At 38.8% G+C, this 12,413-nt stretch overlaps 1 protein-coding gene across 2 annotated transcripts in view; it reads left to right on the top strand.

Annotated features, from left to right (window-relative positions):
* Positions 1 to 12,413, top strand: part of LOC139938391 (lysosomal proton-coupled steroid conjugate and bile acid symporter SLC46A3-like) — a 33,366-nt gene that overhangs the window by 5,005 nt on the left and 15,948 nt on the right. The window contains exons 1-2 of one of the 2 annotated variants that reach the window (XM_071933872.1): positions 9,152 to 9,459; positions 11,472 to 12,308. In XM_071933872.1, coding sequence (XP_071789973.1) covers positions 11,486 to 12,308 — 823 coding nt within the window. In that variant the 5' untranslated portion in view covers positions 9,152 to 9,459; positions 11,472 to 11,485. Of the gene's footprint in view, positions 1 to 9,151; positions 9,460 to 11,471; positions 12,309 to 12,413 lie in introns of those variants that run through there. The other variant, XM_071933883.1, reaches the window with a different exon arrangement.

The raw sequence follows: 12,413 nt of genomic DNA, 5'->3' as shown, positions 1-12,413 counted from the left end.
TAGTGGAATTTGAATTACGCGCGCCTTCAACGGAGTCTGCATGTGTATACACAACCCGTAATGCCCACAGCCACGCAGTGCTGTTTTGTCGTAGAGCATGGATACAATGTAGGCCTACATGAACTACACGCACACACACCCACACACCCACAATACAATAGTAGCATTCACATACATGAATGGCGATACTATCTGGTTTCTACGCGTAATGAATGGAGGTCAACACAAACGCGCGCTTTTACGACCAGAAGGCAAAATTCAACTGGCATTATGTTTGTGCAAAAGTTTGAGCAGGATAACTGATCTTCAAACTGATATTCAAATTTTGCGAATATGATATATAGTTCTTGAGATATGAGCTTTTGAAAATTTGAACTTCCTGTTTCAACCGGAAGTAAAAGTCACATGAGGTCACGTTGTGCACGACTTTTGTAGGTAATTACAAGACCTTTTATATGCACCAAATATCTTGTGTGTGGCATTTGTAGTTCTCAAGATATGAACTCTCCAATTTTTAGCGTTTTTTTGAACGTAATGACGTCATCAATGACGTCATCATTCCAAAAATGTTGCTGTTTCGTCTACTCATTAAGATCAATATATATGGTAAGTTTCAGGTTCATACAAGCTTAGTTTTTGCGAAAATCGCGCGAGAACGTTCGAGGAGAAGAACACGCAGAAAAAAAAAAAAAAAAAAAAAAAACAGAACAATAACAATAGTTGTTCGGCTGGTGGCCGAACACCTAACTAGAAATTGAGAGTTTGTGTACAAACTCAGGGTGTTCGGGTGAATGGTCAAATGAGGTCACGTTGTGTACAACATTTGTAGAACATTACAAGAGGTTTCATGTAGTGAAAGAATCTTGTACGTAGCGTTTGTGGTTCTCAAGATATGAATTTTTCAATTATTTACCGTTTATTTAACGTAATGACGTCATCAATGACGTCATCATTCCAAAAAAGTTGCGGGTTCATCTACTCATGAAGGTTCATGTTTATGATAAGTTTCAAGTTCATAGTAGTTTAACATTTTGTTCAAAATCGCACGAAGAAAGATGAGGCGAATCCCAGCGTAGTGGAATTTGAATTACGCGCGCCTTCAACGGAGTCTGCATGTGTATACACAACCCGTAATGCCCACAGCCACGCAGTGCTGTTTTGTCGTAGAGCATGGATACAATGTAGGCCTACATGAACTACACGCACACACACCCACACACCCACAATACAATAGTAGCATTCACATACATGAATGGCGATACTATCTGGTTTCTACGCGTAATGAATGGAGGTCAACACAAACGCGCGCTTTTACGACCAGAAGGCAAAATTCAACTGGCATTATGTTTGTGCAAAAGTTGGAGCAGGATAACTGATCTTCAAACTGATATTCAAATTTTGCGAATATGATATATAGTTCTTGAGATATGAACTTTTGAAATTTTGAACTTCCGGTTTCAACCGGAAGTAAAAGTCACATGAGGTCACGTTGTGCACGACTTTTGTAGCTAATTACAAGACCTTTTATATGCACCAAATATCTTGTGTGTGGCATTTGTAGTTCTCAAGATATGAACTCTCCAATTTTTAGCGTTTTTTTGAACGTAATGACGTCATCAATGACGTCATCATTCCAAAAATGTTGCTGTTTCGTCTACTCATTAAGATCAATATATGTGGTAAGTTTCAGGTTCATACAAGCTTTAGTTTTTGCGAAAATCGCGCGAGAACGTTCGAGGAGAAGAACACGCAGAAACTAGAAATTGAGAGTTTGTGTACAAACTCAGGGTGTTCGGGTGAATGGTCAAATGAGGTCACGTTGTGTACAACATTTGTAGAACATTACAAGAGGTTTCATGTAGTGAAAGAATCTTGTACGTAGCGTTTGTGGTTCTCAAGATATGAATTTTTCAATTATTTACCGTTTATTTAACGTAATGACGTCATCAATGACGTCATCATTCCAAAAAAGTTGCGGGTTCATCTACTCATGAAGGTTCATGTTTATGATAAGTTTCAAGTTCATAGTAGTTTAACATTTTGTTCAAAATCGCACGAAGAAAGATGAGGCGAATCCCAGCGTAGTGGAATTTGAATTACGCGCGCCTTCAACGGAGTCTGCATGTGTATACACAACCCGTAATGCCCACAGCCACGCAGTGCTGTTTTGTCGTAGAGCATGGATACAATGTAGGCCTACATGAACTACACGCACACACACCCACACACCCACAATACAATAGTAGCATTCACATACATGAATGGCGATACTATCTGGTTTCTACGCGTAATGAATGGAGGTCAACACAAACGCGCGCTTTTACGACCAGAAGGCAAAATTCAACTGGCATTATGTTTGTGCAAAAGTTTGAGCAGGATAACTGATCTTCAAACTGATATTCAAATTTTGCGAATATGATATATAGTTCTTGAGATATGAACTTTTGAAATTTTGAACTTCCTGTTTCAACCGGAAGTAAAAGTCACATGAGGTCACGTTGTGCACGACTTTTGTAGCTAATTACAAGACCTTTTATATGCACCAAATATCTTGTGTGTGGCATTTGTAGTTCTCAAGATATGAACTCTCCAATTTTTAGCGTTTTTTTGAACGTAATGACGTCATCAATGACGTCATCATTCCAAAAATGTTGCTGTTTCGTCTACTCATTTAGATCAATATATATGGTAAGTTTCAGGTTCATACAAGCTTTAGTTTTTGCGAAAATCGCGCGAGAACGTTCGAGGAGAAGAACACGCAGAAAAAAAAAAAAAAAAAAAAAAAAAAAAAAAAAAAAAAAAAACAGAACAATAACAATAGTTGTTCGGCTGGTGGCCGAACACCTAAAAAAAAAAAAACTAGAACTTGAGAGTTTGTGTACAAACTCAGGGTGTTCGGGTGAATGGTCAAATGAGGTCACGTTGTGTACAACATTTGTAGAACATTACAAGAGGTTTCATGTAGTGAAAGAATCTTGTACGTAGCGTTTGTGGTTCTCAAGATATGAATTTTTCAATTATTTACCGTTTATTTAACGTAATGACGTCATCAATGACGTCATCATTCCAAAAAAGTTGCGGGTTCATCTACTCATGAAGGTTCATGTTTATGATAAGTTTCAAGTTCATAGTAGTTTAACATTTTGTTCAAAATCGCACGAAGAAAGATGAGGCGAATCCCAGCGTAGTGGAATTTGAATTACGCGCGCCTTCAACGGAGTCTGCATGTGTATACACAACCCGTAATGCCCACAGCCACGCAGTGCTGTTTTGTCGTAGAGCATGGATACAATGTAGGCCTACATGAACTACACGCACACACACCCACACACCCACAATACAATAGTAGCATTCACATAAATGAATGGCGATACTATCTGGTTTCTACGCGTAATGAATGGAGGTCAACACAAACGCGCGCTTTTACGACCAGAAGGCAAAATTCAACTGGCATTATGTTTGTGCAAAAGTTTGAGCAGGATAACTGATCTTCAAACTGATATTCAAATTTTGCGAATATGATATATAGTTCTTGAGATATGAACTTTTGAAATTTTGAACTTCCGGTTTCAACCGGAAGTAAAAGTCACATGAGGTCACGTTGTGCACGACTTTTGTAGCTAATTACAAGACCTTTTATATGCACCAAATATCTTGTGTGTGGCATCTGTAGTTCTCAAGATATGAACTCTCCAATTTTTAGCGTTTTTTTGAACGTAATGACGTCATCAATGACGTCATCATTCCAAAAATGTTGCTGTTTCGTCTACTCATTAAGATCAATATATATGGTAAGTTTCAGGTTCATACAAGCTTTAGTTTTTGCGAAAATCGCGCGAGAACGTTCGAGGAGAAGAACACGCAGAAAAAAAAAAAAAAAAAAAAAAAAAAAAAACAGAACAATAACAATAGTTGTTCGGCTGGTGGCCGAACACCTAAAAAAAAAAAACAGAACAATAACAATAGTTGTTCGGCTGGTGGCCGAACACCTAATAACAAACCTGTGAAAATTTGAGCTCAATCGATGAAAGAAAAAAAAACACCCTTGTCACATGAAGTTGTGTGCTATCTGATGCTTGATTTCGAGACCTCAAATTCTAAACTTGAGGTCTCGAAGTCAAACTCGTAGAAAATTACTTTTTTTCTCGAAAACTACGTCACTTCAGAGAGAGCTGTTTCTCACAATGTTTTATACCATCAACCTCTCCCCTTTACTCGTAATCAAGAAAGGTTTTATGATGATAATTATTTTGAGTAATTACCAATAGTGTCCACTGCCTTTACCTACTACCATGGGCGGAAGGTAGAAAATCCGCCTAGACTACTACTTTTTAACGTATAGGATCATTATTAACTGCACTGCCACGGAGTGAGTTCTTAAGAGTCAGTTCAGGTATATATAATTGACATACTTGCTCACGGTCAAAAAATGATTTTTTTTTTTTACTTTGTAGGTGGAAGGGCCTTGGGGTGCAAGTAAACAAAATTGCATTTTCAATTCCATATATAGCCCGTTGCCATGGTTACGGCTCATTTTGTTTTTTGCCATTTTAGGTTGATTTTGGGGTCTGAAAAACTGGTTTATAGCTCATTTTTACAACTCCACCCCACCAAAATGCAAAATTATTTCAAAAAACCTTTATATCACTGCAAAGTATCATCCTTGGCCTTTCTTCAGAAAAAAAATTATTACTTTAAATATCACCTTTGTGCTATATTTGCATCGTTTATTACAGTATGTTTTTAGAACTAGCAAAATCGCCATTTTTACCCTATTTTTGGACTCCAAAATGTCAACTTGCCAGGGGTCTCAGAAAATTTTCCTTTCCGTGTGGTTAGGGCAAACATTGGTCTTTATATACCTGGTGAGAAAAATTTGGGCAATTGTATCCTGTTGTGACAGTACTGCCTCAAGACTAGACTTTTTTCACCAAAACGTGAACAAATGCTTTTTAAGGGTCTTTTCAAACAATATTGACATACGTGTCCACGGTGAAACAAAAGGAATATTTTTCTTATACTTTGTGGATGGTAGGGACTTGGGTTCCAAATAAACAAAATTTACATTTCAAATCATTATACAATACGTTGCCATGGTAACAGTTCATTTGTTTTTAGGCCACTTTAGGCCGATTTGGGAGTCTGAAAAACTGTTTTTTAGTTAATATTTACAACTCCACCCCACCAAAAAAAAAAAATATTTCATAAAACCTTTTACATCACTACAAAGTATCATCCTTGAATTTACTTGAGTCAAAAAATGATTGCTATAAATTTCACCCTTGTGCTATTTTCAGAACGTGCATTAGAGTATGTTTTTCGAACTTGCAAAATCAACTTTTTTACCATATTTTTTGCCCTCAAAATTTCATTTTTTCAGGGGTCTCAGAATATTTTCCTTTCGGTTTTGATTAGGGCCAAAATTGATCTTTTTATTTCTGGTAAGAAAAACTTGGGCAAATGTATCCTGATGTAACAGTACTCAAAAATATACTTTTTTTCTCAAAACAGAAAAATGCATTTTGAATTGTTTTTTCTGCATATTGAATTTATAACATTAAAAAGTAATAATTCTATCAATCTTGCAGCTCTTCCTAAGCACTCTGTAGGCTTAGTGGATTACCCAACATTGATCAGGAACTATTGATGACATAAAATTTAGAATTTGGCGGCCCAGCCCCAATCATATTTCTTGACATTCCATAAAACAATGTTTTGTGAATAGCGCCTCTTTTTTGAAAGTGTTCCCTTTCGGTTATTATTGGGGCGATTATTGGTGTTTTCATGTCTTCTGGGGAGAAACACTTGGGTTTATTGTATCCTGTTGTGACACTACCTGCCTCAAGTATAGTAATTTTTTTTTAAAAACAATGCATGCTTGTAAAAATCTGGCACTGTTTCCATGCCCTTTGAGTATTGAGCACAAAGTTTTTATTTAAACATAATGGTATCCAACCAAGCCATAACCAATGCTTTGCCACTGAGAGTTCTTGATTTGGCTACTTTACCTATTGTACAGGTATGATTCCCATTGCAAGCAGAGTGCGATGAGCATTCTTTACAACAGGGCCTACTCTCCTTGGTCCCTGCCTGCTACCAAATGTAAAACTTTTCATAGAGATAGAGATCATGAACAATATAGTTTCTGTGCTGCAGATGGTTTGGAGCATCCAATCATGTCCAACACAAATGTGGGAAATTAAAAAGCCTTCGCTTAAAAGTGTTGGAAAAGGTTTGCCAAGATCTTATTAAAAACAATGATACTAATGATTTGCAAGATGAACGTAAGAGATCATTTAAAAGGAACACGTGGCCTGGGATCGGTCAAGTTGGTCTTTGAAATGCGTTTGTAACCGTTTGTTATAAAATGCATACGTTAGAAAGATGTTTTTGGGTGACACTTGTGTGGATCATTGTTTTCTACTTTTAAAATATCTTTCTAATCATATGCATTTTGTAATAAATGGTTACAAACGCTTTTCAAAGACCAACTCGACCGATCCAAGGCAACGTGTTCCTTTAATGAAACAACATTGAAAGAAGTTGTAAATACTTGCACCTGCTCAACCTAAATTAGTAAGATGCAATTGCAGTAACAAAAGTTTATTCATCCTAGTTTGATTATTTTTTCCATTCGCTATCTTACTATTTCATATTTGGTATATATCTCTGAGAACGATCAACAAAAAACATTGTCAAACATTACCTGCTGAATTGTTTATCATGTAACCAACTCTGCTATTGCTTGCAACAGTACAATTGAAAGGAACCCCGCCATGGGTGAGGGAACTGCTTACAGAAGGCTTAAGCAGGTGAATGGCCATTTAGATACTTTGGAGACAGTATTTCCCCCTGCGCACTTTTAGAGCTTCTTTGTTCTGATGGGGATGAAAATGTTTAGTGTGGTAGCAGGCAGGGGACCAAGGAGACTGTTATAAGGCCATGTATAGACAACTTGTAAAGAATGCTCATCGCACTACTTCTCTTCTTGCAATGTGAATCATACCTGGGCCCAATTTCATGGCTCTGCTTACCGCCGAATTCTGCGCTTACAATTGCGATTCCCCGCTTGCGTGCAAGCGCCAAATTTCTGCGCTAGCCTTGTAAGCGTAAAATGCCTAGTAACTTGAAGTATGCACGCGCAGAAGGCAAAATTCGCCGCTAACCCGTGAAATACGTTTGCCGTAAGCACATGCTTACGGTAAGCAGAGCCATAAAATTGGGCCCTGGACAACTAGGTAAAGAAGTCATAACGAAACAAGAACTCTCAGTGGCAAAGCATGGTTGTGGCTAAAAAAAAAACACGTTGTACTTGTTACTTTAAAGAGCATGGAAACAGGGTTTAACGATCATGCACGTTTTTGTGTTTTATCAATTCAAACTAAGTGATATCTTCAAAATGCATTTTTCTTGTTTTCGGAAAAATTACCAAGTTTGATGCAGAAGTGTCACAACACCAAAGTGTTTTGCCTCAGCAGACATGCAAACCATAACGATAGCCCAATCACAACCAAAAGGGAAATATTCTGAGAACCAATAAAAATTAAGACAGCACAAACTTTCTTGATGTGCAAGGGGATTTAAAAAATAAGACTTTCTAAAAAGAGGCGCTGTTCACAAAACTTTGTTTTATGCAATGTCAAGAAATATGATTGGGGCAGGGCCAATGTGGGGCAAATTCTAAGATTTAGGTCATCAACAAGTCCTGATCAATGTTGGGTAATGCACTAAGCCTACAGAGTGCTTATATGAAAAGCCGCCACCAGATTGATGGAATTATTACTTCTTTCTGTTATAAATTCAAAATGAAGCAAATATTTCAAAATGCATTTCTCCATGTTTTTGGGGAAAAGGGTCTACTTTTGAGACAGCACTGTTACATCAGGATACAGTTGCCCAAGTTTTTCTTACCAGAAATAAAAAGACAAATTTTGGCCCTATTCAAAACCGAAAGGAAAATATTCTCCTGAAAAAAAATGAAATTTTGAGGGCAAAAAATATGGTAAAAATGTTGATTTTGCAAGTTCTAAAAACATACGCTAATGCACCTTCTAAAAATAGCACAAAGGTGAAATTTATAGCAATCATTTGTCTCAAGTAAAGCCAAGGATGATAATTTGTAGTGATGGCAAAGGTTTTATGAAATGTTTTTGTTTTTTGGTGGGGTGGAGTTGTAAATATTAACAAAAAAAACCCAGTTTTTCAGACCCCCAAATCGGCCTAAAGTGGCCTAAACACAAAGGAAAATTTTCTGAGACCCCTGGCAAGTTGACATTTTGGGGTCCAAAAATAGGGTAAAAATGGCGATTTTGCAAGTTCTAAAAACATACTGTAATAAACGATGCAAAAATGGCACAAGGGTGATATTTAAAGCAATAATTTTTTTTCTCAAGGAAGATACTTTGTAGTGACATACAAGGTTTTTTGAAATAATTTTGCATTTTGTTGGGGTGGACTTGTAAGTATGAGCTAAAATCCAGTTTTTCAGACCCCACAATCGGCCTAAAATGGCCAAAAAACTAAATGAGCCGTACCCATGGCAACGGGCTATATATGGAATTGAAAATGCAATTTTGTTTACTTGCACCCCAAGGCCCTTCCACCCACAAAGTATAAAAAAAAAAAATCATTTTTTGACCGTGAGCAAATATGTCAACTATTCACCTGAACTGACTCTTAAGTGTCGACTATAGCCTGCTCTCTGGTCATCGTCACGAGACTGATAACGTACTTTTTAATTATATGCATCTTGTGCACAACATGCTATTGGGTGCAGCAATATAACGTTATCATGGTGAGACCCTCTTTACTTTTTCTCCATTTACCCCAAAATCGTTGTATCCAAACCGAGGATGGAAATGAAAACATAATAGTCTGGTTTCTTTCTTGTGCAGCGAGTGTTAGCATTTATTGATGCTATTGGATGCAGGGAACAAAACCAAGATGGTGAAAGATTCGCTTTTTTTGTGTGTAGAGGATGGATCAACAACCTTCGTGGTTGAATACACACCTGAGAAGGTATGCCCATTATGAAGGCCTTCTTTATCGTGTAAAAGACCCACATTGATGGTCTTAGAGTAGAGCGTCCAGATTTTATTATTAAGCCTCAAAAGCTATTGGAATAACAAAAGGGTAACACGGGTCTCCAGCCCGTCCCGACTCGACAGTGACATGTTCTGCTCTCTGGCCTCGGTACATGTATAACGATACACACTGTAAACTTGTCATCTTTAATGCTATAGCAAAGATCGTATAGCACAGCAAGGTGTAGTGTAGACAACTGGCGACCACCGACCCAACGTTGCATCAAAAGAGTTGCTGACTGAACGGTAGTGTGCGGTGAATAATTCCACATTTCAGGCGGAGTTGATTGACTGTGTTTTCTGACTGCACCCACGATCTCAGGCTGCTTGGTCGTCTGCTATTCCGATATTTATTTGCTGGTCTTTTGCAAACTCGGTAGAATATCTTTGATTTATCTTGAATGTGTTTGTTATAAAGTTATCAATGACCAAACGAGTACGGTAAGATGTTTTTGGTTGGTTTTAAAGACAGTGGACACTATTGGTAATTGTCAAAGACTAGTCTTCTTACTTGCTGTACCTCAACATATACATGAGATAACAAACCTGTGAAAATTTCGGCTCAATCGGTCATCGAAGTTGCGAGATAATAATGAACGAAAAAACACCCTTGTCACACGAAGTTGTATGCTTTCCGATGCTTGACTTCGAGACCTCAAGTTCTAAATCTGAGGTCTCGAAATCAAATTCGTGGAAAATTACTTCTTTCTCGAAATTTACATTACTTCAGAAAAAGCCGTTTCTCACAATGTTTTCTACTATCAATCTCTCCCCATTACGTTATCAAGTAAGTTTTTATGCAAACAAATATTTTGAGTAATTACCAATAGTGTCCATGCCTTTAATGAGCTGTTCAATCACTACATCAACGTCAATAGCTCAACAAAGAGAGACATTGATCAAAGAGAGATACTTTGTTTTTAATTGTTATGAGACTGATTTATGTAGCACCATGGGTTAAAGGTGCTGCGGCACACTCAGAAGCCAATATCAGACACTTCCGGCAACCCCCCTGTACTTATTGATAAGGGTGACTGCTCTGAATTCCGACACCCCTATGTGCCGACACCCCTATGTTCAGACAACTCAACCTATATTCCGACACCCCTATGTTCCAACACCCCTATATTCTGACACACCTATGTTCCGACACCACTATGTTCCGACAACCCAAACACCCCTATGTTCCGACACCTCTGTATTCCGACACCCCTCTGTTCCGACAACCTGCACCAACATTTTGTGTGTTTTGTTGCCAGCTTACTCGGGGAGCCATACCTGAATTTTGAAACCATACAACAAATGAAACACATGCAACAAATTCATGTGTGATTCGATTAACTACTATGTGATTACTTCACTTAAAAAAAATAGTACAAATTCGACTCATGAATGTCCAAACTTAGGCCTATTCCCCGCCGAAATTTGCCGGGAAACCTGTAACACTAGTTGTGTTTTTGTTATTGTTCAACATAGTAATATTGTGCGAAAATAACTTATGCGAAATTAACTTGTCGGAACATAGGGGTGTCGGGACATAGGGGTGTCGGAATATAGGGGTGTCGGAACATAGGGGTGTCGGAATATAGGTTCAGTTGTCGGAACATAGCCTATTAGGGGGTGTCGGAACATAGGGGTGTCGGAATATAGGTTCAGTTGTCGGAACATAGGGGTGTCGGTACATAGGGGTGTCGGAACATAGGGGTGTCGGAACATAGCGGTGTCGGAACATAGGGGTGTCAGAACATAGGGGTGTCGGAAGGTTTTCGGCTGCATTGCAAGATGTTCTGAACCAACGGCTTTACGTCGCTTTCGAAGGACGCAGCAATAATGGTTAAAGGAACACGTTGCCTTGGATCGGACGAGTTGGTCAAAACAAAAGCGTTTGTAACCGTTTTTTATAAAATGCATATGGTTGGAAAGATGTTTTGAAAGTAGAATACAATGATCCACACAAGTTTGCCTCGAAATTGCGTGGTGTTCCTTCTACTGTGCGAACTAACATGGTCGGCCATTTATGGGAGTCAAAATTTTGACCCCCATAAATGGCCGACGTGTTAGTCGACGAAGTAAAAGGAAAACCACGCAATTTCGAGGCATGTTTGTGTGGATCATTGTATTCTACTTTTACAACATCTTTCTACCCATATGCATTTTATAAAAAACGGTTACAAACGCTTTTCAAAGACCAACTCGACCGATCCAAGGCAACGTGTTCCTTTAAGTGTGTTGCTTAGAACCCACATTCTGCTGATCAGAAACACATGAGCTGGAGTCCGATGATCTTAACCGCTCAGCTACGACACGCAGATATCGGTGCGATGAGTGTGTATTAATCATAACTGTACATTATTTTGTATCTCTCTTTTTGGCTCATCTTTTCCTCAGATTTTCAACCAACCATGAAATTCACGGACTCTATGAAGACTCTCTACGAGATTCTGAGGCATGTGAGTGTCGAACCAATAATGTTCATCATCTCGATGACGACGTTCATGCGGCAGCCAACCAACCAACTCCTCGTCTTACACAAAGTATGTCTCCTCAATTACAACGCCACGACATGCAATCACAATATGACTGTCGACGTTGAGAATGATATCCAAGCCGACACAGCTTACTGGAACTTCTACTTGAAGATGGCACTCTTAATACCCGGGGCGGTTGTGTCCTCCCTTTACGGCCCGCTCAGTGACAAACTCGGGCGTCGAGTATTCTTAATCATCCCGTCCGTTGGAAACATCTTCGGGGCGGTTGCGTTAATAATCCAGTCAGAGATAACCCTGATGCCTCTGGAGTATCTACTTGCGACTGAACTTATTGTTGGACTATCGGGAAATGTCGTGACAACGTATGTGGTAGCCAAGAGCTACCTGTGCGACATAACCGACCGAACCAACCGGACTAAGCGACTGGGAGTGATCAAGTCCATGTCATATTTCGGCGGGCCTGTGGGTGCTTTCTTGTCTGGTATTCTGATTGATAGAGAAGGCTTCGCTTCTGTTTATTATATCATAGCTGGTATCCATGTTTTCATTGTTATCTATGTAGCTGTCTGGCTTCAAGAGAGTCAAGGTGAGGATCACCACGAGAAAGGGGGTGATTTAGAGTTAGAGGACGGGGTGGGGGAACACAGCGAGCAGGAAGACCACCACAAGGATGGGGCAGAAAAGGAGGGAGACGAAACGACGGATGACGCATCAACACGGAAGGAAAACAAGACAGGTAAAATGTCAATGAATTCAGTTCATTTTTTGTTCAATTCAAACTCACATTTATTTCCATACTTTCTTGAAGAAAACAAACTTGAACAATGCAAATGCAAGAAAT

The sequence above is a fragment of the Asterias amurensis genome, chromosome 1 (genome assembly GCF_032118995.1).
Source record: "Asterias amurensis chromosome 1, ASM3211899v1".
NCBI classification, from domain to species: Eukaryota; Metazoa; Echinodermata; class Asteroidea; order Forcipulatida; family Asteriidae; genus Asterias; species Asterias amurensis.
Note: the sequence above shows the minus strand (reverse complement) of the source record. Positions and strands in the feature narration are given on the sequence as shown.